Source organism: Camelus dromedarius, chromosome 6 (genome assembly GCF_036321535.1).
Source record: "Camelus dromedarius isolate mCamDro1 chromosome 6, mCamDro1.pat, whole genome shotgun sequence".
Lineage (NCBI taxonomy): Eukaryota > Metazoa > Chordata > Mammalia > Artiodactyla > Camelidae > Camelus > Camelus dromedarius.
The window spans coordinates 59,446,717-59,474,193 of record NC_087441.1 but is presented as its reverse complement, the minus strand read 5'-3'; the positions used below and the strand labels follow the sequence as shown (position 1 = coordinate 59,474,193).

General features: G+C 38.7%; 1 protein-coding gene across 2 annotated transcripts in view; it reads right to left on the bottom strand.

Moving 5' to 3' along the window:
- MDN1 (midasin AAA ATPase 1) overlaps positions 1-16,914 on the bottom strand; it is a 139,620-nt gene extending 122,706 nt beyond the window's left edge. For both annotated transcript variants that reach the window (XR_004138165.2, XM_064486858.1), the window contains exons 1-2: positions 16,661-16,914; positions 9,326-9,552 (exon numbers count right to left, since the gene is read on the bottom strand). Coding sequence is in view for 1 of the 2 variants with exons in the window: in XM_064486858.1 (XP_064342928.1) it covers positions 9,326-9,552; positions 16,661-16,762 (329 nt within the window). In the remaining variant the exon portion in view is untranslated. The remainder of the gene's footprint in view (positions 1-9,325; positions 9,553-16,660) is intronic.
- Positions 16,915-27,477: the final 10,563 nt, after the last annotated feature.

Genomic DNA, 27,477 nt, shown 5'->3' with positions numbered 1-27,477 from the left:
TTTAAAAAGATCTCAATTTAACAACCTAACTTTACACCTCAAGAAACTAAAAAAAAGAACAAGCTAAACCCAAAGGTAGCAAAAGAAGGAAGTAATAAAAATTAGCACAGAGAGAGAGAATAGAAAAACAGCAGGGGGAAAAAAATCAATAAAACTAAGAGTAGGTTTCTGAAAAGATCAAGAAAAGGGATAGGAAACTATTCAATATCTGTAATAGCCTATAATGGAAAAGAATCTGAAAAAGAATATAGATATATACGTATATGTATAAGTGAATCACTTTGTTGCACACCTAAAACTAACACAATATTGTAAATCAACTATACTTCAATTTTTTAAAAAATTGAGAAAAAATTTAAAAAAGAAAAGTGATAAAATCTTAGATTAAGAAAAAAGACAGAAGATTCAAATAATTAAAATCAGAAATGAATGAGGGGACATTACCACTAATGCCACAGGGGGAAAAAAAAACATTATAAGGAAAGCTATGAACAATCATACGTCAACAAATTGAATAGCCCAGGAGAAATGAATATATTTCTAGAAACACACAACATTTCCAGACTGAATAATAAAGAAATTGAAAATCTAAACAGTCCAATAACTTGTAAGGAGACTGAATCATTAATCAAAAACTTCCCAACCAAGAAAAGCCCAGGATCAGATGGATTCACTGGAAAATTCTACCAAAGACTTACAGAATTAACATCAACCTTCTTCAAGAACACTTCCAAGTTCATTTTATGAGGATAGCATCACCCTGATACCAAAGCAGGCAACACACAATAGAAGACTACAGATCAATATTTCTGATGAATAGTGATGCAAAAGTCCTCAACAAAATATTAGCAAACCAAAATCAATAGCACATTAAAAAGATTATACACCATGACCAAGTGGGATTCATTCCTGGAATGCAATAATGGATCAACATACAAAAATCAATGTAATACACACTAACAGACTAAAGGAAAAAAACACATGATGGTCCCAATTAATGCAGAAGCATTTGACAAGATTCAAGACTCCTTCATGATAAAAACACTCACCAAACCTGTAATACAAAGAAACTATCTCAGCATTATAAAGGCCATATATGAAAAACCCACAGCTCATGTTATATTATATGGTGAAAGACTGAATGCTTTTCTCTAAGATCGGAAACAAGACAAAGATGCCTGCCCTACCCACTTCTATTCAGCATAGTACTGGAAGTCCCAGCCAGTGCAATTAGGCAAGAAAAAGAAACAAAAGGTATCCAAATTGGAAAGGAAAAAATAAAATTTTCTTTGGTCACAGATGACACAATCTTAGATTCAGAAAACCATAAAGAATTCAAAGGCAAAGACAAAAACCTGTTAGAATAAACAAATTCAGAGGGGTGGGTATAACTCAGTGGTAGAGTGCATGCCTAGCATGTATGAGGTCCTCCTGGGTTCAATTCCCAGTACCTCTGTTAAAAATTAATTAATAAATAAACCCAACTACTGCCCCTCAAAAAATAAAAGTTGAACAGATATTTTAAGGTTTAAAAAAAAAAAACAAATTCAGCAAAGTTGCAGGATACAAAATCAACATACAAAAATCAGTTGGGTTTCTATACTCAAACAATGAACAATTGGGAAAGTAAATTAAGAAAACAATTCCATTTACAATAGCATTAAAAAGAATGAAATACTTAGGAATAAACCCAACCAAGGAAGTAAAAAAATCTGTACACCGAAAATTACAAAATACTGCTGAAAGAAATTAAAGAAGACAAAAACAAATGGAAAGATCTCTCATGTTCATGGATTCAAAGACTTAATATTGTTAACATGTCAATACTACCCAAAGTGATCTAGAGATCTAATGCAATCCCTATGAAAATATCAACAGCATTTTTTGAAGAAATAGAATAAAATTATCCTAAAATGCATATGGAATCTCAACGGACCCTGATTAGTCAAAGCGATTTTGAAAAAGAACAAAGTTGGAGAATTCACATTACCTGGTTTCAAAACACTACAAAACTACAGTAATCAAAACGGTATGGTAGTGGGAGGAAAAAAACACAAACCAATGTAAAATAGAGTCGAACACTCACATATATGGTCATATTATCTTGACAGGGAGCCAAAGCAACACAATGGGGAAAGGATAACCTCTTCAACAAATGGTGTTGGGAAAACTGGATATCCACATGAAAAGAATGAAGCCGAACCTAGTGAATTAAAGACTTGAACGTAACTTCAAAACTATAAAACTCCTAGAATAACACACAGGGAGAAAAGCTTCATAACACTGTACTTGGCGATAATTTTTGGCTATGATACCAAAAGCATAAGTAGCAAAAGCAAAAATAGACAAACAGGACTACATCAAACTAAAAAGCTTCTGCACAGCAAAGGAAACAACAAAGCAAAAAAACAATCTACAGAATGGGGGAAAAAAAGCTGCAAACCATGTATAAGGAATTAATATCCAGAACACAAAGAATTCCTACAACTCAAAAAAAAAAAAATCAACTGATTAAAAAATGGACAGAGAACTTGAAAAGACGTCTCTTCAAAGATGACATACAAATGGTCAACAAGCACATAAAACATCACTAATCATCACAGAAATACAAGTCAAAACCACAACCACAACCACTCACCACAGATGTGAGGTGAGCTATCACATCACATCTATTAGGATAACGTTATCAAAAAAAAGAAAAAAAAAAGAAAAAGAAAAAGAAAAGAAAGTAACAATTGTTGGTAAGGATGTGGAGAAGCTGGAAACCTTGTCACTGTCAGTGGTATCATAAAACTGTGCAATGCCACAGAAAACAGTATGGAGGTTACTTTAAAAAATAGAAATAAAACTAGCATTTCTTTTTAACCACAAAGCAAACATACTATTTTAATTACAGATTGAAATACAGTGCACCACGTGATGCACTGATCATAGACCCAGCAATCCCACTTCAAGGTACATAACTGAAAGAACTGAAAGCAGGGTCTCAAAGAACTATTTGCATACCCACGTTCATAACAGCACTATTCACAATAGCCAAGAAGTGGAAGCAACCCAAATGTCTTTTGACAGATGAATAAACAGTGGTATATACATACAATGAATTAGCATGCAGACTTAAAGAGGAAGGAAATTCTGTCACACTTGACAGCACAGACGAACTTTCAGGACATCATGCTAAGTGGAACAAGCCAACCATAAAAGGACAAATACTGTATGATTCTATTTATATGAGGTATCTAAAGTAGTCAAATTCATGGATACAGAAAGTAGAATGGGGGTTACCAGGCGCTGGAGGGAAGGAACAAAGGAGAATTGTTTAAAGGGTATAAAGTTTGGAGGGAAAGGATATAGCTCAGTGGTAGAGCGTGTGCTTAGCATGCACAAAGTCCTGGGTTCAATCCCAAGTACCTCCTTTAAAAAAATAATAAATAAATAATCCTAATGACCCTCCCCCAAAAATAAATAAATAAAGGGTATAAATTTTCAGTTCTACAAGATGAAAAGCTTCTGGAGATCTGTTTTACAACAATGTAATTATATTTAACACTACTGAATTGTACACTTAAAAATGGTAAAGATGGCAAATTTTATATTTTTTTTTACCATAACAAAAAAAGTATGTGCATTTTAAAAATGAAAATAAACTTTAAAAATTTACACATACTGTAAGAATGTGTACTGTAGACATGTTGATGCTCACTAGATTCTGGTCAAGTAGATAGGGTAGTAAATGAGGTAACAGCGCCTCCTTGTTTCTATTGTACTCCTTGACAAGGTGAGGAGAAGGAAATTCAAGCAGTGGGAAAGGAGTAAGAGCAAACTCCTCTGTGCTCTGCATGTGCTGGTCTATGACGAACGCTATCAGTTTAGCTCTTTCTGCACTCTCGTTACCCAGGTCTACTCTGAGGTAAGAGTAGAACAAGGGAGTCTCTCGACAGTAGATATTATCATCCCGAATGTACAGCTAAAGAAATCTGAAGTCTAGAGTGGTTAGGTTATTTGCTCAAGGTCACAAAGCCACTAAGAGAGCCTATTTTGAATCCAGGCTTTTCAATTCCATACCAAGATGTGTGGTTCAGTTGCTCTACTGCACACATGAAGAAAGTGGATTCATCAAGAGTTGGAGTTTTCTAGAAAGACATGAACACTGAACAGATGCACAAAGAAGCAGAAATTAATAGAAAGACAGCAACCATAATGTGGAAAATAGAATTTTAACCTGCATAAGAAGGAGCTGATAGATAGGAAGAAAGAACAGTGTGTTAAGTGTACTTAAACAAGTGAGCTAGTGGGATAGGAGGCGGCCGTCTAGGAATGGGACGTTTGAATCACTGATTTCTAAGGTAGTGGTGCAGATGTGAGCTAGACCCAGGGTATAACCACTGCGGGGAGTGGGTAAGTGAAACGATAAAAGAAGTGGACTGGAGATTAGCTAGTCAAGGAACAACAAAGTCAGCATTGTATGGGTGTTCCAAGTGTGATACAGGAGCAGGGGTGGGGAAGAAGATGATGGGCCAGTTGCCAAGTTCTTCAAAGAAGGAAGAGGAGGTTGGTCAATGATGACAAAAAGCAGCAGCAGAAAATAAAGCAGAAGATGGCAGGTGTCACAGAAACAAGGGTGATACAGAATAGGGAAAGAGCGCCCAGAAAACTTCACAGAACAGAAGGGACAACCACTAGACATGCTGACCCTTGGGGATGTGGAGACTGAGTACCAAGAGCAACACAGTATCAAGAGCACCGCAACTCAGTGAAGGCCAAGAGGCAAAAGGAACGTTCGAAGAGGCTAAGGACATAAGGGAGTGTGCAGGTTATGGAGCAGACACAGGGAAGAGGCCTGGATGTCAGCTGGGTGAGAGGATACAAAAATAAGAATCCAGGGGATGGGTGGGAAGGCCTGGAGTTCAACGGGCAAGCCAGGCAAACAGGAATACAGGCTTGGAAAATTAATGCTCATGATATTTTGAAGGAGACTGGACAAATGGATCTTATAAGATTCAGCTGTGGCTTGGAAGAGAGACATGGCAGCTGCAGTGTGGGAGTCTGGTACTCCACTAGCTCGTGGGCAGCGGGTGTTGGCAGCGCATGAGGAACCAACAGGTAGCAACAAACAAACATGTCGGCAGACAAGCAGTCATCAAGTGGTCAACCAGACCTAAGAGGTCGTTGCAGGTAAGAGGAAATGAGCAGAGTGGACGGGCACTGGCTGTAAGTGGGGGAAGACTGTGGTCCACTGTAAGCATACGAAAGGAGAACTGGTTGATATTCCCTCCTGAACTTAGCTGACTACAGCACCCTTTTCTCCGGAGACCCATCATTTGGAGAGAGCGCTCTAAAAATCTGACCTAAGTAATGATGGGTGAACCAATAAAGAATACTTAGCCAGAGAATAGTATGATCAGTTTTTTCCCTAGAGAATATCGGAAGACTAAGAACAGTCTCTTTCCTGAGGTAAGACAAGGAGTCGTAAGGGGTCAAGTGCAACCTAGTTAAATATCTAATCTTCAAGGAGCCCCTTACTTAGGCAGCTAGTTCATCACACTCCTTCAAGTATCTAGAAGTAAGACCTGTGGTCCAGTTCTGGCTCTGACACTTAACTTACTTAACCTCTCTGAAGATTTGAAATGAGACAATAGTGCCTAACTACGTCACAGTACAAAGATTACACAGATAACATATATCTATGTATGTAAACACTACAAAGTCTGTATACATATAGCTTATTACTAAAACACCAGCATTCAGCTCCAAAATTCACATTCCTAATTCCCACTGCAGATTCACAAATCTTCTATCTGCTATTGTTCACAGAAGACCGTAAGTGGGCCCACCCATTATTGCTCTTTGCAATCAAAGACAAAGCATGACATGGATTCACGTGTCCAGGACAAACTGGCAGCAAATGCAAAACTAAAGCCAAGAAATCAACCCGATAAAACCCAAGTGAACCTGAGTGATTAGAGCAGTACCCCCTTATCCATGGAGGATGCATTCCAAGACCTCAGTGGATGTCTGTAACTACAGAGAGTACCGAACTCTATACACACTGTTTTTCCCTATACATACATGCTTATGATAAAATTTAGTTTATAAACCAGGCACAGTAAGAGACAATCCAAATTACCAGCATTACTACCCTTGCACTTTGAAGCCATTATTTAAGCAAAATAAAGGTTACTTGAATACAAGCACTGTGATACTGCAACCCAGACAGCTACTAAGTGAAAAATGGGTGGGTAGCAAATCCAGCATGGATATACTCGACAAAGAGATGACTCACGTCCCAGGCAGAATAGCACGATATTTCATCACACTACTCAGAACAGCACGCAATTTAAAATTTATGAATTGTTTATTTCTGGAATTTTCCACTTAATTTTTTTGGACATGGTTGACTTCGGTAACTGAAACCACAGGAAATGAAACCATGGATAAAGAGGGACTGCTGTATTCTTTCCCTCCTGTGGTTACAAATATAATCATTAGCTATAACATGCTGTTAAGATCAAGTTCTGTATAAGTCAGACAACAAATACACGAATGGCTCAGACAGGATAAGTGGGCGGAACCACAAAGTAGAAAAAAAGAGCACAGGCTTTGGAGGCAACCAACCTAGGACTGAATTCTAGCTCTGCCACTTTCTAGCAAGGGGGTCTTGGGCAAGTTATTTAACCTCAGTCTCCTCATCTGTAAAACAGGAATAACACCTAATCTCTGAGGGCTCAGATGTCAACGAAACGCAAGAGTAGTTGTTGCAGTAGTCCTCATCATTACGGAAAGGCAGCTTCCACAAGATTCTCATGCCATGGCTGACAGGAGAGTGTGTTAAAGGGACCTGCAAGGACCAGGGAAAGGGGAGAAATGAGAGAAAGTAGGAACAAACTAAAAGAAAAAGCAAAGAACTAAAAGATGCAATTTAAAAGTAAGGCTATACTCTTGAGAGAACACTAAAGGAAAAAAACCAACACAAAATGTAGTATATTAACCACATGAAATGATCCACAAAGCAAAAATGGAAAGTTAGGAACAGAACTAACTGATTTTTTTAAAAACAGATCTTTGAAACCTAATTAGTATATAAGAAACAAGAAAGCATCAATGGACCAGGAGTGTTCTCAGAGTCCTGACAAAGAATCTGCCAGAGTAAAAAATTTGTTCAAGGACTCTAGGTGCAAAACAGTAATGAACAAACAACATCACTACATGTACACATTAAACTTACACAATGCTACGTGTCAATTACACGTCAATAAAGCTGGAGGTGGGAAGTGGGGGGCAGAAATCAGTAATGAACAACTAGCACAAACAAGGGAATAAAAAGAAATGTCTTGTTACTACTGAGATACCGGGGTGGAAACTCCACATAGGTAGGCACTCTGATCTCAGAAAGAGGTGTGAACCCGAAAATGAATGTCATTAGGACCAGAGGGAGCCTGACTGGGTTCCTCCTCTCAGGTCGTTCTTGTTTTTTCTATAGAGATTTTCATCCTTACCCACACACTTATTTTTCTTATTTTAATGATTTCCTTACTGCCCTTAAGTATTTGGCTTGCATCTTTATTAATGTATTGTGTCCTCCTGTTTGCAAGTACAGAAACCCATTACATTTGACTCACTTACTCCCATGATGTGACCCAGAGCTTAAAAAGGAGGACTCCTATATTTACCTACTGAATGAATAACTGCATCCTATCTAAATATATTAGGTATATTCCTTGTATATTAGCAATTTCCTCTACAGAGGAAGTTTGGGGCATGAGCCAAATTAATCAGCTAAATTTCTTAAAACTAAAAATCAAAATTTCATTTCATATCACTGCTTACAGTTCATTTTATATCATACATTGATGTATCATTTACACAGATGGCACTTTGTTTTTAAGTTACTCTAATCACGAGCACCTTTGAAGCTACTTTATATCATTTTTCGAACAAGGTGGGAGTATAAATAAAATATACCACCTTGGAAATGAAAAGAAGAAAAAGTAGGGATGTACCTCACATTCATTTAATAAGAATGTAACATCTGAACATGATTGGAAACCAGATGTAGCTAATCATCATCTTAACGATTCTCAAACACAATTCAGAAGTACTCCATCAAAGGCTTAAGAGAAATGGGAGTTCAAGATATTCACACGTCCCTGTAGGGTAAGGACAGGATAGTCAGCACACCTTGTGAAATAGGACCACAGTCAAGTAAATCTAAGTGATCAAAGCATCCAGGGAGGCCACTGTCCAGATCCTCCATCAATCCAGAACACAAGTTCCTGATTACCTCGTACGATTGTGATCTTTAACTTTGCTGTACATGTTTTAGTTCCATCAAACTGGGCCCATTTTTTCTCCTCTTTTAGAAAAGCTCATAGAAATTATGCTTTTCCTCAAGACTTCATTTCTTATTCCCTTATTCATGGAACAGACCAGAGACCATATTTCCAAAAAAGCCAAAGTGTACCTGTTGTGCTGAGGAAGACTAATAAGAGATGCATATAAGAAATGCTCTTATTAGTAAACAGAACAACGTTATTCACGTTTAGAGCAAAAATGCTTTATCTTCTCAATTGAAAAACCCCTGACACTCATTTTGCTGCTTCTGACTATTCCACACAAACCACATTTTACTATGGGTCTGAGAAAGCCAGATGCAGTGGCACAGGCCCATAGTCCGGGCTACTTGGGAGGCTGCGGCAGAAGGATTGTTTGAGCTGGGAGTTTGGGCTGCAGTGTGCTCTGCTGACCAGGTGTCCACACTAAGCTGGGTGTCACTGTGGCGACCTCGTGGGAGCGGGAGACCGCCAGGCTGCCTAACAAAGGGTGAACCAGTCCAAGTTGAAAAGTGGGCAGGTTAAAAGAGAAATATATTAAAACCCAGGATTGACACAACTTATCACACTTCGGATTTCGACAGATTTACAGAAAGCTGGAAGGGATACTAGAGTTCTTGTAAGCCACCCCTTTCAGCTGCTCCAGCAAGAATCTCACCTACCAAAGTGGAAGCTGTGAGAATTTCAGCTAAAACTCATCTAGATCTGCCTTGTATAGATACCTTGCCAGATGACAGACTCCTTGAGGGCACATCTTGGTCATTTTTGCAGACCTGTCTTGATAGCCAAGACTTAAAACCTAGTAAATGGTCACTGGACTGACCTGGACAAATGGATTCTGCTGTGATTATTTTTATAAAACAGTATCATTCCTCTCCCCGCTTTCTGCATTTCCCTTCTTCCCTTCATCTCAGCTCAGACTCCCCCTTACTCCCCAGGAGAGACCAGGATCTACCACCACAAAGAGAAACATGAAAAGTAAAGCTGTTACTCACGGGAGGACATCAGGGTGGTTACCAACGAGTCTGCTCATTGACACACACAGCCGTTCATGTAAATCATGGTTGACTTGGCCTCCGGCTTTAATGGCTTCAGCATTCCTTTCCAATAAATCCAAAAGGAGAGGGCGCAGCTGGCGGCCAATCAGCACAGCACAGTCCTTATCCAGGAGTAACTGTGCTAAGGTATTCAAGATACACTGGCGATCCTGCGGTGTCCACACCTGAGGGAGGCAAAACAAAGTTGCTATGTAAATGATACTCATTTGTACTGCTACAGAAGTACAGAGAGACTTAGCTGGGAATCAAAATACCTAATTTCCAGACTTCATGACTGAGTTCATTTTACAAAACGTAGTGGGGGTCTTCTGCAATAGAGGACTAGAGTTAATTTAATGTAAAGGCTGTCATAGGTAAGTTTCAGTCCACTTGGGTTTGAAGCGTAAGGACTGACGCCAGGATTCCATGTAAAATGCTAGACAGCTTCCTTAAAAAATTAAGTTTCAGGCCTTTTGCTCCCTCAACTTCTGAGATGACCCACACTCGACGTGGAAGGAGTGTGTATCTATTTTTACTTTAAACTGAGCACCCAACCCCGGCATCTCATGGTCTTTCTCTTGTCTTCTTACCAACAGCCTGTACTCTGTCTATGGAGTATGTATCTCTCTGAATAAATCTATCTTTATTTCTTTTAAAGAAGTTGTTTCAGATTCATCACACTTTCTAGGGAATCCAGTGCTTCCTCCAACTCTTTTGCTCTTGAAATGAAACAGGAATCAAATGAGAAAAAAAAAAAGTGCACTTAGTATGCAAAACCGCAAACTCTTTTGAGGATAGAGATAAAATCAACTTCTCAAAATGAAGGGGAATATATCCCTATGAAAGCTTCAGACTTTAATAAATAAAACAGATCCAAAGTAGACAGCCATACTCTGACATGCAAGATGAAATAAACCATAAAATTTTGGTGCCTAGGCTCAGAATGTCCATAAGCATAAAAAGGAAAACTGAAAAGTGTGTAAAAGGTCTCATATTACTAATGTGTATGCAGGCCTGTACAACTCTTGCTGCGAGGCAATGTGACAGCGGGTTTAAATTACAGGAAGGGTATTCCCTCTGACCCAGCAAGCCCAGTGCTATGAATTTATAGCCTAAAGAGTCTGACACTAGATGGTATCTATAAGAGAGCAGCTTGAACACAACCTAAATGCCATATTCAAAAATATAATAATTTTTTCCAAAGTTATTGCTCAGAAAAGAGTTCACTTTACACCTGAGCCCTTACAAAGTCTCCCAAATTAATAAGGCGTTCTCTCATAAAAATACCTAATTCTGAACAAAGCACTGATTGCAGAACCATCTTATCTCGAAACAAGTTCTATCAGTATTAGTTCTGCTGTTTATAGGAGGCCACCTGAAGGCTTTCATAAAAATAGGAGGCAAGGAAACTTAACAGATTTGGTCATGATTCACAGGGGCATGACCTCACATTTTCAACTGCTGAATATCCTTATAAAATAAGCCTCTAAAGATATCATTAAAAAATAACTGGGCAAGTGGTTACATTGTGAAGCAAATGGATATTTGGGGATAGGGAGGAAAACTCCAGAATATCTTTAAAGAATTTTTTCTTTAGAAGGTAATCTGGAAAACTGCATTAGAGGAAATAGATATTTAATGTTTTAAATATCAACTTTATTCAGATAATTTACACAGTCAAACATACCCATTTAAAACATAGTTTAATGAGTTTTGACGTATATACTCACCTGTGTAACCACAACCCTGATTAAAGTATCGAACCCAAAGTTCCCTCGTGGTCTCTGAAGTCAAGCCCCACTCACCCTAGGCAAAGAGATTAGATTGACCTATTCTAGAACTCTACATAAACTGAATCATACAGTATGGACTCTTTTCTGTCCAGCTTCTTTTGCTCAGCACAGTGCTTTTGACAATCATCCATGTTGTTGTATGTAGTATTAATTTACTCCATTTTATTACTGACTAGTTTTTCACTGTATGAATGTAACATAACTTGTTTATCCATTCACATGTTGACAGGTATTTGCCCTGCTTCCAGCTATCATCAATAAGGCTACCATCAACATTTGTGTATGAGAGATTTATGGAACATATTTTCATTACTCTTAATCTTTTTATTATTGAAGAATGAGATTGCTGGGTCACATGGTGTCAAGTTAATGCTTAACTTGATAATTTTATTTTTAATTTTAAAAAAATTTAAAGGAATGTTTCAATGTTTAACTGTAATAGAAATCGTTTTCCAAAGTATCTATACCACTTCACATCCCACCAGCAATATTTGAGCACTCTAGGTGCTATGTAACTTCACCGACACATAGTATTATCAGTCTTAATTTTAGCCATTCTAGTGGAGGTGGAGTGGTAGATGGTAAAAAGTGTTTAATGGCCATTCACCTTCTCTTGTGATGTATTTAAGTCTTTTTACCCATTTTTAAATTAGGCTATTCTTGTATTTACTATGATTGTTTATGTAGATGCTCTTTTTCAGCTTAAGGAAGTTTTATTCTATTCCTATCTTGTTTTTGTCTATTTCTGGAGTGAGTTTTGGTAATTCGTATTCTTCAAACACTTTCATCTAAATGTTCTAATTTATTGGCATAAAATTTTTTACACAAAATCTGTAATGGTGGCCTTCTTTCATTCTTAATCATTTGGATTTTTCCTTTTTATTCTTGGTCTCAGTTTCTTCTAATTTTCTTGTTTAACTTCTAACATTTAGGGATCTTTTCCCCAGTATTATTGTAAGGTTTCGCCCCTAATTTAATCTCATTGGGGTAACTGAATATACCTTATATGATTTCAATTCTCCTAAATTTGTTGTGACTTAATGGCCCAGCATATGATTTATCTTGGTGAATGTTCCAGATGTGTAGAGCATGAATTCTGCAGTTACCTGGCACAGCACTCTGTAAATGTCAATCAGGTCACGTTTGTTGACAGTGTTCAGGTGTTCTCTATCCTTACTGATTTTCTGTATTTGTTCCATCAATTACTGAGGATAGAGTGTTAACAGTCTCCAACTACAACTGTGAATTTGTCTACTTTTCCTTTTCTGTCACTTTTTGTTATCAGGGTGATGGTGACTTCACAGAATGAGTTTGGGAGTACTCCCTCCTTTTCAATCTTTTGTAAGAGTTTGAGAAGGACCAGTATGAGCTCTTCTTTGTATGTTTGGTAGAATTCCCCAGTGAAGCCGTCTGGTCCCGGACTTTTGTTTGCAGGGAGGTTTGTTTTATTGCTAATTTTCTTTCTTTTCTAGTGATCGGTCTGTTCAAGTGGTCAGTTTCTTCTTTATTCAGTCTTGGTGGGCTGCACGTTTCCAGAAATGTATCCATTTCTTCTAGGTTATCCAGTTTGTTTCCATATAGCTGTTCATAGTATTCTCTTATGATAGTTTGTATTTCTGTGGTATTGGTCTGTAACTTTTTGATTCACGTATTTTGATACTGTTACTAGGTGCACACATCTTTAGGGTTTCTTTCCTAATTTTGCATTACTGACATTTCAGGCTGGGTAATTCCTTGCTGTGAAGGCTACCTTGTGCACTAAAAGATGTTTAGCAGTATCCCAGATGCCTGAAGCACCCCCATCACAAGTTATGACAATCAAAAAAATGTACCTTGATTTGCCCTAGAGTGGCAAAACTGCCAACAGTTGAAAACCACCTGGCTGGATTAAAAAAAAATTTTTTTTCAAAAAGAAATGGAAATAAGATGGGCAGAAATAATTTCTTTAAAATTAAAAACAGAAACAAAAACAAAAACAAAAACAAACAAAAACAACACTTCATACACCATTTTAGAAAGCTTGAATTTTGATTCTGGAGACAATGTGGAGCTTTTATGCAGAATGGTGACAGATTCAGATTCGTCTTATTAATGATAATTTATATTAAATGACCAGAATAGGAATGGCTAAAGGATATGGGTGCTTTATTTACTTATTTATTTTACTGAAGTATAGTTAATTTACAATGTTGTATGGGGGCTTCTGTTTGAAGTAAAAATGTCCCAAAATGGACCGTGGTGATATTTGCACATTCTGTGAGCACAGCAAAAATCACTTCACTGCACACTTAACTGGATGAATTATATGGTATGTGAATTATACCTCAAAGCCGTCTGTAAAAAATTATTATTATAGTTCACATGTATTGATTACTTACTATGGGCCAGACACTGTGGTAAGCCCCTCAAATGAATTATCTAGATCTCACAACAATCCTATTTAAAGCAATAATAGCAACCACTTTTATAGACAGCATTTACTATATTCTAACCATCTAATCCTCACAGCAACCATAAAGTAGGTACTACTATCCCCATTTTACAGATAAGGAAACTGAAGAATAAAAAAGGGTAAGGCCACAAAGCTAGGAGCAGAACCAGGAACCCATGTCACAGAATCTGACTCGAGTTCCTGTTTTTAACTACTCTCTAACTATTAGGCAGTTACCATATGTAATACATAGCACATCAAGAAATTGAGACTTCAGGGAGTCAAGCAACTTGTGGGAGGCCCTAAAAGCAATTAAAGAGAATGGATTTGATCTTCAGTCATACTTCAGTCCTTTACTCATGCATGCTTTTAATTAAGCACTCTCCTCCCTTTTCCTCAATATAGATAGTAATCAAAGAGGTAAGATGTGATACTGTGATTTATATAGTAAGAAATATACATTTGGTCTTGACCCCATTCTGGGCAGAGCTCCTAAAACCCTTGGAATTTCTTGTGAAGAGAGAGAGAAAGGTGTCTTGTTATGTTAATGAGGCGAATTTTGGGAAGCAGCTAAGACGGGAGTTGAAAGCCAGGAGAACTGACCCTGTGATTAGAGGATTGGAACTTTCAGCCCCACTTCCTGACCTCCAGGGAGGGCACAGGGGCTAGAAATTGAGAGTTCAATCACCAATGGCCAAAGGTGTACTCAATCATGCCTATGTAATAAAAACTCAAAAGTTCGGAGCGCTTTAGAGTTGGTGAGTGTATGGAAATACAAAGTGAATGCACCTGAAGAAGGCAGGGAAGCTCCACCCTCTCCAACAAACCTTGACCTCTGCATCTCTTCCATCTGGCTGTTCCTAAATTACACTCTTTTAGAATAAACTAGTGTTCTAGTAAATAAAATGTATCTTTGACTTCTCGGCACAATCAGCTCTAGCAAATAGCCAGTTGGTCAAAAGGACAGGTGACAACCTGCGTGTACGTTTTTTTTTGGGGGGGGGGGGTCCTTGTAGGGCTGAGCCTTTATCCTGAGGGATGTGACACTTTCTACAGATAAAGTGTGCGAATTGAGTTAAATTGTAGGACACCAGCCAGTGTCCAAGAATTGCTTGGTTGTGTTGAAAAGAAAACTCATAAACTGGAATTAAGAGTTAGAATTGTAGGAGGGTGGTAGTAGTAGGGATGGAGAGGAAGGAATAGATTCAATATTGAGGAAGGAAAACAAGGACTTGGCTATCTGTGACAGAAAAAGGAGTGAACAGAGTTGAGGACACTCAGTTCTCTATAAAAAGGGACTGGATAGAGAGAGGGTAGTGTCACCAGCTGAAATAAAGAACACAGAAGCACAACCCTAAAAAATTCTTACCCAAGCTCCAATGAAAATCAATTTTCAAAAGTCTTTGCTTTCCAATAAAAATAGTTTTGTTTTCCAAAGTAGAAAAATAAAATAACACAATCAACACTTCTCTGAATGAAAGGCTTAAAATTATTACTGAAAATGGAAGGAATAAACCCAAAAAAGTCTCTCAGATTGGATAGAATCTGACTGACAGTATGAGGCAAAGAAAAGGGAAGCAAAGTAGTTCCAATCTTCTTGATTCAACTGAATTTTCCAGTAGCCTTCAAGGCCAGTAGCATTACTAGTCTTAGAATCTCCATGAGTGATTCTCCACACTTCAACATGTCAAATTCTCTAAAATAAAGGCTACAAACCATTTCCCCATTTTACTCCCAACACCGAAGCACTAATTTTGCATCCAGTTACAGCAGTAGAGAATCATGAATAAATTCCCTGCTACTGGTGGCCCATGATCCCCAGCTTCAGAATCTCTGCTCTAAATGCAAGCCCATTTATAGAAAAATACTTCTAGCCACAACACATAATTCAGGAGCCTCTCACAAGCTCAGCTCATACAAACTCATCATCTCTTTCCTTACTTAGTTCAGCCCACCAAAAATTAGCTTTCTGGACCTCCCCATTTGTGTTAATGATTCCCTTCACTGGGGGCTCACAAGCCACAAACCCCAGGGATATCTTCCACTCCTCCCTCGCCTTTGCTACACACGCTGTCACCAAACAGAAATGCCTCTCATGTTAGTTTCCAGCTGCTCCAGACCCAAAATAATGTCGTTGCTTCCTAAGCAATGGGATAAATATGTACTCAGCACGTTTGTGCCTGATTATTTAAGTTCTAGATACTGGAGTTAGGAGGGGAAAAAAAAACATATTCTACTCTCAAGAATCTCACAGATATTAGGGGTGCTGAGAGGGAAGCGCAGAATAGAAAATTTAAAAGCCACTTTGGAAAAAAAAAAGCGTGATAAAGGTCCTCAACTCAGACAGGAGGTAGTTAACGAGAGAAGGCTCTTAAAAGGCCATAGCACCCATTTCCCAGAAAACTCTAATTCATCTCATAATTCCTACGGTTAATATCATACACTTAGTACTAGCTGTCTCGCCTTGTCCTTCAGTTATTTTGTGTGTTTATGAACTGTCTCCAAATACAGACACTAAATTCCCTGGGGGTAGAGACCGTAACAAATGTATCTGACTCCTCGAAGTGCCACAATGTGTCTTACGTTCAGCAGGAACACAATCAATACTTGTCAGGGGGCCGAAAAGACCGGACGGAGCAGAAAAGAAACATTTACCCAGTCCATTAGGGGTGACTCGACTCGGCACCATCAGGTAATACACACGTAAAAAGGGCAGACACGCAACCTCAATTACAGAAAAACCGACCACATTTCTTTCCCAAGGTTCCGTCTGCCGCGCGCAGCCAGAGTGCTGCAAAGGGGTAAGCCGGTGAAGAGGAGAAGGGAAGGCTCCCCCTGAGAAAAACAAAAGACTCCTTCCAGGCTCCTCAAACGCGCGCGGACGCCTCCGCCACTGGCCAGCCCTAGGGTAAGGGGCCAAAGTGGCAAGACGCGGCTTCCCTGTCCCCTTAAAGCCGCGAGTCTCCGCGCAGGGCCACGGGGCCCGCAGCAGGGTTGGGGGTGGGGGAGGTGGGAGCGTGGGGGTGAGCGGGGGTGGCCCGGCGCTTTCCTACTCTCGCCCTGTCTTACCTGCTTGACCAAGAACCTGCCCAGCTCGCTGCGGCTCTTCTCGTTCTTGGCAGCGATTAACCGCAGCGGCGCGGCCACCACCTCCAGCAAAAGGTGCTCCATGACGGCGGGCCCTCTGCCCCGGCCAGGCACCGAAGCTCCCTGCTTCGCGCTCGGAGCCCCGGAGCCGCCGAGGTATTCGCGCGGAAGCTGCCACCAACTACGCCCCCGAGGAAAGCGGCGGCCGCCGCCGAGGCCGCTCGGCACGCACCCAGAGAGATGCGGCACACGTGGGGGAGCACGCGGCGCTCTGCGTCATCCGCCCGCGACGGCCTCGGCCCCGCAACCTGGCCCCGCCCCTTCGACAGCGGAAACGCCGGGCGTCACTCTCGCGGCAGTTCCGGGACTGGGAACGAAGCGCCAATGGCGTTTTTGTGAGCCGAGTTCAGTGCTTGCAGCCATCGGAGGAGACTCGTTGTTCCGACCACGAGTGACGGGACAGTGAGACAGAAGGTTCAGCTTTGCCAGAGAAGCTTGGGAACTCCTAGGGACGTGTGGTCGTCAATCGCATGCCTCTTTCTGCATCAACACACAAAAAGATCATATAGGAATGAAAAGCAGATTGGCCACCTCTGACCCAACAACTCCCCTCTAGCCTATGGAAATTTGCACACAAGTATAATAAGCACATCCCTTGCAGCATTCTTAATATAAATAATGGAGATAAGTGTTCAGTTGGGAATGAAATAAAGTGTGGTTTATAGGATATAGATTATTCTGAAGCCACTGTAGAGTGGAGCAGAAGAGTATATAAAATTAAAAGTTCATTTTTATCAAAATCATGAACAAGTCAAAATAATGACAAGGTCAGACTAGTAGTTGCTTTGGGGGGATATTGACTGCCAAGGGGCCTAAGGGAACCTCCTAGAGTGATGGAAATATTTCATTATCTTTCCCCAGGTGTTGGTTACCCTGATAAGTACAAAGGAGAAGGGGGGTCGAGTCAACTGTACATTTAAGATGTGTGCACTTTTAAAAATTATAAAGTGTTTTGAAGGGGTAGATCTTCCCGTACTGACATGGGCAGATCTCCAAAGGAAGTGTACACTATGTTACAACCTTTTAAAAATGTATTTGAATTTGAATTTTTGTCTAGGATTTGAAAGTTTACTTCTGGGGGAACTCAAACTCAAGGGCAGAACTTCCACAACGAGTGAACTGTGAAAATGGGGCAGAATTTATTTCCAAATAAATAATATTTTTAAATTTCCAAGAAGATTGAGAGGGTTCCCTGACATGTCATAGCACAGTAGATGAAAAATGACCCACACTTGGGGAGTTACTCAGTTCTTTCCCTGGGTATTGTCCATGTGTACATGAAGTATACATGATACTTCCATTTGTTTTTCTTTTGTTAATCTGTCTTTTATTACAGGGCTTTCAGCAAAGACTCAGAAGAGTAGAGGGAAATTATTTTTCCTCCCCTGTATACCCGTTCTTGAGAATCTGTTGAAAAGTGCTGCTCTATATGAGGGTATAAACCAATAAAGAGGAAGATATGGAATCTAGGAAGTGAGAGATTCAACACAGAAAAATGTGAAAAGGATACTCAGGATGACTAAGAGAAATCCCAAGACTTTCAGCTGGGCAGCAGCAGGAGTAACTAAATTAGCTCTGAAGTAACTAAATTGATAGATAAGGTCAGTGGTTACCTGGGTATAGGAGTCGAAGAGAGGACTGACTGCAGAGAACCGTGAAGCATCATTTTTTGGTGATAGGAATGTTCTAAAACTGAATTGGTGATGGTGGCACTACTAAGTTTACTAAAATCATTGAATCGCACACTTACAATGGGTGAATTTTATGCTACGTAAATCATGCGTCAAGAAAACTAAAAATAATGCGTCAAGAAAACTAAAAATAATGCTAATAATAATCAGCAAGGAAAAAAACATGATTTTTTCCAGATTCTTGGACAGCAATACCATGGGAATGAATATTGCTTCCACAAGACTCTAAGGCAAGCAAAACTTTCTGTTAAAAGAGAGAGCTTATGTACAAAGGAGAAGGTGGGGGGAAAAGTGCCAGCTCCCAGAGTAGAAGGGGTGAGTTGCTTTCATAACAGAAGGGAAGATTCATTTCATGATCCTCAAACTTCTTTGATCAGCAGCAGGTGGCTCCATGGTAGCTATTAGGAATAGCTGTGAGGGGAAAGAAATGCATGAGAATTTTCTGCAAGAAAGCACAGGAACAGATAAGGTTAAGATTTATAGTTGAGCTTCTTGTCTTGTGGCAACTAGTATAACAAAGATAAAGTTAATTTTTTATTCCTAGAGCCTGGTTTTTGTCTCTGGGACTCATGCCCCAGGGCCTTTGTTCCTTAGCTTGCAAGGCCTGTTTTGCCCATAGCCATTCCCCAGTCCTTTTCCAAAATGGCTGTACTCTTATCTTCCTATCTCAAAGGTATAGATGAAACAAGACTGGCAGTATATTGGTAATTATTGAAATTGAATGTTGGCTAATAGGAGTCCATAGGCTCATCCTTCTACTATTGCATATGTTTGCAAATTTCAATAATAAAATGTAAAATAATATTTTTTAAAGATTACTAGGGTCATTTCAAAGGTACTCAGGTACAAAAAGGCAGCATACTATGCCACCCCAAAACATGTCAGTTAGCCATGAAGGATTTCCAGACATCACCCCAAAACATGCCACTTTGGCACATTGACTTTTTTTTTTTTTGAGAAGGGTACTCAGTAACCATTGTTTAATGACTTAACCAATCTGTATGCAACCCCATACATGTATACATACACCACACCCCAAAAATCAATTTTTCCATAAACCCAGTGATGACAGTTCCATGAACAAGCTCCAGCATATTGAGATTTTTAAAAATTTACCACCAAAGTAACTAATATAAGAATTACTATATTCAATATAAATAAGCAGATGTCTTAGAATATATTAAAGAATGAACTGTAGTGTATGTATGGGAAGGTTAAATGCAAAACATTGCAAAAACAAATGATACACAAGGCACCTGTGTGCTATGTTTTATATCACATAATATTTTAGATTGACTTAAGATTTAACTTTGACAGTGATAGAAATATCACAGCAGGATAGGACCCAATATGTTCTGGGCAATACTTCTCTAGCTCTGATTTCTTCAACTATGACACATTGACTATTTTGAGCTAAAGACCCTTTGGAAACAGAGATGCAGGAGGGCTCTCTGCCTCCCTCCCCCTTTCTACCTAAAAACAGGCCATAAAATTTCCCATGAGAAATGTGCCTTCCTTGAATCAGCAATAGAAGAACATCCTTATCACCAGAGACTGGTAATCAACATTGAAATGGGTCTGTAGAAACAAACTTACTGAAGTAACCATGATCTTCAACTAGTTTGTCCTTCATGTATCTGCTGGTCACTTCCCTACAATTTATTATCCCTAGCACAAATCCCTTTTGTCATGTCATTTCTTCACAAATTTATTGCTTCTTTGTCTAAAAGGTACATAAGTTTTCTTGAGTTGAAGGCAATTGAGAGAAACAAATACAGGCATATGTTGAAGATACTGTAGGTTCGGTTCCAGATCACCACAATAAACCAGACATTGAAATAAAGCCAGTCACACAAATTTTTTGGTTTCCCAGTGCATATAAAAGTTGTGTCTACACTATAGTCTATTTACTAAGTGTGCAATAACATTATATCTAAAAAAAAGTACATACCTTATTGCTAAAAAATGCTAACCCATCATCTGAGCCTTCAGCATGATCAGAGACTGATATAACAAATGTAATAATAATGAAAAAGTTTGAAATGTTGTGAGAATTACCAAAATGTGACACAGAGACACTAAGTGGGCAAATGCTGTTGGAAAAATGATGCTGATAGATTTGCTCAATTCAGGGTTGGCACAAACCTTTAGTTTGAAGAAGCCAAAATATCTGTGAAATACAATAAAGTGAAGCAAAATAAAACAAGTTATGCCTGCATAAAAGCTCTCTGCCCTCCACCAATTGGCCTAAAAGCAGGACATTAAGTGTGCCCTCTTCCAGGAAAGACAAAAACTAATCTCTGGAGACAACTCTAGACCCTTATCAGCCTAGAGACAGCATCAGAGGAAACTATGTAACAAATCTTACTAAAATTAGCCCTTATCATTAGCCATTAATTTCCCCATATTTTTGCCTTCCACAATCTGCCACTCTTAGAAGCTCTAAGTTCTTTACTTTGTCTTGTCACTTCTCTAGAAAATTTTTCTTTTTTTAAAAAAGATACTATATAAGCCCAAGTTCTAACCATCTCTTTGAACTACCGATCTGTGAGTGCTCCCATATACATGCATAATGCACATGTTAATAAATGTCTTGTTTTTCTCTTGTTAATCTGTCTTTTGTTAGTCTAATTTACAGGGCCCAAGCTAGTAAAGCCAAAATGGGTAGAAGAAAAAGATTTTTCTCTCCCCTACAATACCAGCTTGAAGAGGCTCCCATTAACCAAAGATGGTACAATTTGAGCTTCAGTACAGCCAACAATTGCAATGAGTTGAAACCTGTTGTATATGTTTAAATCAATGAATACATAATACTATTTTAAAAAATTGGTTACCTTTGGAGAACAAGAAATCAATCTTGAAAGCTGGCATACAAAAGGAAAAGATAAAAAATTTATCATGTTTATATGAATTGCACATTGTACTACTGGGTAACCAGACAGTAACCAAATAAATTATGTGAAGTGTCTCTTCATGGAAATATTCCAGTTAATATAAAAAAGAATTGACAGAATTAGAGTCTTACCACTTTGCAACACCCAATTAATCAATTGATCAACGGCTGCTGACATCGCAAGAGCAAAAAAACCTGGACTTGAGGTGGCTCCTGATGAAAGAACATAATACCACCTATAGTCTTGTCAAAAGGATCAAATCTCTGAAACCAGCTGCCAATTTGCAGAAAATAAAGAGGACAGAAGAATATGCTAAACTGAACCATGATATGTAATCAGCAAAGCTCAGAAGGTTGGGAGATTCTACAGGTCAAAAAATCAAGTTTTTTAAGAGATCAATTTAAAGGAAAGGAAAGGTATGGGAGGGGAGACTGATGATTATAAGAGACTATTGTGGATTAAATGTTTGTGTCCCTAAACATTCATATGTTGAAGCCCAAATCCCCCAAATAATGGTATCTGGAAGTGGGGCCTTTGGGAAGTAATTAGGTTTAAATGAGGTCATGAGGGTGGAGCCCTCATGATGAGATTAGTGCCCTTACAAGAAGAGAAAGAAACCAGACCCTCTCTCTCTGCCATGGGAGGATACAGCCAGAAGGCAGCTATGGTATTTTGTTACAGCAAAAGAAATGACTTAAGACTGAGACTTACAAGACATCAAATTTTTAAAACACAGGCAAGACTAACTTATAGTGCCTAGGGATATGCACTTGGTTAATAAAACGATGACAAAATGCAAGAAAGTTTTTACTCAAAGTCAAGATAATAATTATTTTGGGGGGAGGAGAAAAGGGGCTGTTATTGGGACAGGGCTTCTGGGGAAGCTTCTAAGTTCTATTCCGTGTGGCAGTTACAATGAATTTACCTAATAAGTTTCATTTACCTGTACTTTTTGTTTGTTTGTTTTACAGTATATAAGGTTGTAAAATAATGAATACAGAAAATGCAAATAAAAACTAAAAAATTGTGGATTCAGACTTCAGGACACAACTAGTGTTAAGAGTTCTCATTTCTCCTAAGCCCTCTTTCTTCCTCATCACCCTCAACCACCCCCAAGCTCTCTTTCTTAATCTCTAGTTATTGCCTTCAAGAAATTATTAGCACCCCATTAGGACAGCATAAGTATTACATGAAGTTCAGAGAGTGCTGAACCAGCATCAAAGAACCTGAGTCATTAAGGTTGTGCTTTTTCCACTAACCAGCTGTAACCTAGGTTAAGTGACTAAACTTTCCTAGGCCTTAATTTTTCTTTAAAAGTTCTGAGTCTGTGTCTGTCTCCCAGAGTCAATAAAAACTCCTGGAACACAGGAAGTACCTTATTCATATTTCTGTCTCACATAGCACTAACTTACTGTGTCTCACACATGATAGGCATTTAATAAATATTCGCTCCTTCCAGGTATTTAGATGACTGAGAAAACCAGGAGCAATTTACTTAATTAAATCACTTGTGTGAATTATAAAATAAATATATTGGTTTAGAAACCGATGCATTATCTGATTTCCCTGTCTCCTTATAAACTGTGCAGGAGCAAATACAAATTTAAAGTCTTAATTCTCCCTGTTGGAAAAAAAGGGAAAAAATTCCTTCTTTCCCCTTCACCACCCCACCCCTTTCCTTTTAGAATTTCTCTCTCTCTTTCAGATGTATATAAATCTTTTAAATTAAGCTTCTTGCCGGTTTCACAACTCAGGAATTTTCCACCAAGAACCTGGAGCTGTCTCTTTGGAATTAAATCATAAATAAGGAAGATAATTGCCCAATGGCCAATTTCAACAACTTATTGAAAGCCAGGGAAATTTTCCCCAGAAAAATGACCAATTCATGATTTTTTGCAAACAATTTCAGAGGGTTCACCCACAAGGACTTGCTCTTGTGCATGTCCCCCTGATATTCTGAATACTTCTTTACTTTCTGGTACAACAAGGTATTTCAGGACCATCTTTTTTCCCCTCCTGCCCCACTCCTGGATCATTCGCATCTCTAAGGAGTTCCTTTTAATGAGGTATAGTATTTAGAGACCAAGATCTGTATACTATGAGGGCGCATTGTTATTGGGATGTCACTGCTTTCAGAGAACAGAGCTAGTAAATATGAATATATGTAATATATGCATGTGTATATAGAAATATATATTCAAATCATAAGTTTGTACTGATACCTCTAATCCAATTCCAAACCGCAGGATTCTTCCTTGCCTTCCTCCTTTCCATATCTGTATCATCCTCTTCCCATAGTGAGAACTCTGGCTCCCAAAATAATCAATGTATGTCTTCACTTCTCAATTTTACAATACATACAATATAATTCTGAATTGCTACATTTATACCACTGTAAACAACAAACTTACTAAATGGAGATTACAATGTGTTTGCAGGTTTTTAAAATTTGTTTTTTGTTGGTTTCTTTGCTTTTCTTTTTAAACTGAGGATATATATACATATATATACTGTGTTTCAAGGTTCCTTGGCTTAGATCTTTTTTTTCCCCTTTTCTAGGTGGATATGTTACTTTGATATGCTGATAAATTCACTGTATTCATAGACCTTTGATTTTAGGTTGAAAAATAAAAGAAGTTGACTAATGTAAAAAATATTAAAATGTGTGAGAGAACTTGAGGATTTACTACATGTTTAGGTAGTTAGGAATGTTTTACTTGTCAGGGTTTTTGTGTTTGTCCTACAAATATGAAGTGTTTGAAAAACAAATAAAATGCATTACATTTATAAATGGAGTTTAAAATATTGAAGGGAATTTAATTAACTATACTCTGTAAGTGGGAGTGATTATTAATTTAAGTTCATCAAACATTAATGTCTTCCTCTGGCTTCCCATTCTCATATTTCATGTAACAACTTTAATAAAACTACATTATTTTGTTCTGTCATTACCACTACTGTTCCAGTGATTTCATTCTGTGTAACAAGTTACTACCTTAAAATATAATGACTTAAAACACCAACCATTTTTACAATATTTCACAATTTGGGGGTTAGGTGGCAGCTCATCTGTTCCATGAGATGTTGTCTGAGGCATTCAGTGGTACTGAGCCAGTAGATGGCCTGGTCTGGAGGGTCCAAGATGGGTTCACTCACACATCTTGTGTCTTGGCAGGGATGGCTAGAAGGCTGTGCCTAGCTGGATCTGTAAGCTGGAATGCCTACGTGGCAGCTTGGGGTTGAGAAGAGAGAGAGGGACAGAAAGAGGGAGAGAAGGAGAGAGAGAAACAGAGATCCAAGAAGTTTGGATAGAAACTGCAAAGGCTTGGAAGTCCTAGAACATCACTGTGCTTGCATTCTATGGCCAAGCAAGTCACTAAAGCTAGCCCAGATTCAAGGCACTGGAAATTAGACTCCACTTCTCAATGGAGGAATAGCATGTACTTTGTAGTCATCCTTATTTACCACAACCAGATCCACTTTTTGAGATTCCTAACAGAATTTTCCAGAGCACTTTCATATAAATTATTTGAGTAAGAGAATTTTTTTTAAACTATATATAATGCTATCACAGGAAATGTTAACCCTAGCCACTTATCCACATTCAGAATATTGAGTGTCTCACACTTGTTCCCTTAGATATACTTCCCCTCCTTCTTCATCCTGCTTCTCTGCTCTTAGGAGCTGAACTGTTCAGACAGTGGGGAGTGCCAGCGGGAGATCTCCCTGTCAGTGGGAAATAATATTTAGAGATCCTGATCTGGGTCTTAGGTGTGCTAACAAATTGCTACTGGGGTATCATTGCTTCCAGACCCTTTAAGGAACAGAAATAAGGAACATGTGTTTTTAAAAATTATAAGCTCATGTTGCCATTTCCAATTCACATAAAATAGTATAGGAGTTTGCCCCTTATTTTTTTGACTATATGTTTGGAGCTCTTTTCTCTTTCACTAAATATCTTAATTCCTAAAAAATTAACATTATCTATGTCTTTATCCTACAATATACATAAAACAGTTTCAAAATTATGATGTTAATACTAATATTAAAAATACTGCATGAAGTATAAGGTATCTTTGCAGTTCTTTTTGTCCTTAGAATATTTCCTACTAATGATGTGCAGTCAGAACAGTGTGTTCAATGTCAGCTAAAATAATTATTTCGACTTGTGGCTGTATTTCTCTTGTTTACATATTTAGTTTCATTTTTCCATTTTAGCATTTTTTCTTTCTAATTTAATTCAGTCTCTTAATAAATGAAACACTTCCATAGTTCAAAAGCAAAAGGTTATAAAAGACAAACTCAACACTTTAAATAGGTGAAACATATGGTATGTGAATTATAACTCAATAAGGCTGCTATTAAAAAAGGAAGAAAAGCCATGCACATTTGCATATCAAAATACTTAAATGGTGGCTTCAAGCCAGTCTACTTCCCCCATTAGATATCCTTTTTATTAGTTTCTAATTTATCCTTCAAGCGTTTGTTAAGCAAAAACAAGCAAATATACGTATATTTTCCCCCATTCTTTCACTGTACTTATTTTTTCCTTAACACTTCACCTCATAGACTACATGGCCATCTTCTTCAGAAATTACTTTAGCAACATTTGCTTGCAATTGTGAGTTCAGACTCCATAAAGCATGGGACTGTGTTACAGTACTTTGTTTCCTTAAAAAAAATACTGACCCCTTCAACTGGCTTCTGTAAGCATACCAAATTGGCAGTGAGGTCTTTCCAAACAAACATTTTAAAACCAATCACTACTTTATACTCAATGTGTATTTAAAAGAGTACTAGTAACAATAAGGTCACTCTTTCCTAGGAGATATTTTTGCAGAAAATCTTTAGTTATTTTTGAGGAATATATGCTATGTGCTCAATAAATATTTTTTGATGAATGCCATAAGCAAGCACTCATGCTTAAAGCCAGTACCCAATCAATTGCTAAGTTTCGTTGATTTTAATCTCTAAAATATTCTAAACTTAATCCCCTAGCCTACCTACCATCTCCCTCAGGGCCTCATCTTCTCCAGCCTGGATCACTGAAACAGCATCTCAAAATCCTCCTTCTCATGGCCAACAGATCTTACTAAAGCAAATCAGATCACAACCACCCCAAGCTTAAAACCCTTCGGTGGTTCCCCAGGCCTCATCATCTAAAGATAAATTCCAAACTCTTTGACATATATATGGCCCTTCAAGTTCTGACCCTGGCCTCCCTCTCCAGCCTCACCTTGCACTTTATGCTCTAGCAACAATGAATGCCTTGTGGTTGCACACCCTCCACTCTTTCCCAGTTTCCACTACATGGAACGCTATCTGGCTGACTGACTTCTCTTCAGAAGCGAAGGTGGTTGGGAGAGAATCTAGGAAGCCAGTATCCTTCCAGAACACGTTCTCCCAAATGGGGTCTTTGTGAAAAAAAAAAAAATGCAATAAATTGTTATGACAGTTGCAAGCTGTTAAAATGGACAAACAGGAGGAAAGGTCTAGGCATCAAGTTCAAATCCCTAGATTTTGTTTTATTTCCGCACCAGTCAACGGTGCAGGGCCTGCCCCTGGAGGCTAGAGACCCTACCGGCACCTCAGATTCCTGCAGGTTCTAAGAGACAATTCAGGTATTCTACCTCTAAAAAGCACTCCTCTCCCTCCCACCCCACTGGGTTGGTATCCCCTCCTTGAAGCTCCCAAGTTTTGAGGTAAATTACCTGTCATTCAGTAAAATGTCTTAGGGCAGGGAACAGTGCTTACTTATTGAGCCAGCGCCCTGCTCCATGTCTAGCACAGGGTTGACAATCAACAGAATTCACAGAATAAAGAGCTAAAGAAATGACAGGGTGATGTGTCTTAAGCAGCTGGAATATGGTATGCCCTTAAAATGGTACCTATTTGGGCTTGGGCCTGGAGTCATTTTCATCTACCTGGTCTTCACTGGCTCTTCCACCAACTCACTGCAGGAAAGATCACACACCTTTTCATATCTCCACACCTCATTTCCACCTTTGCAAGTGGGAACAGAGAAGACTCAGGAGCCATTTGGGCTGGGAGCATGACCAGCCTCAACCAGTACTGGGCTCTCTTCTGCAACATCCCAGGGTATTAGGGTTCTCCAGAGAGACAGACACAATAGATTTCATAGACAGATAGATAT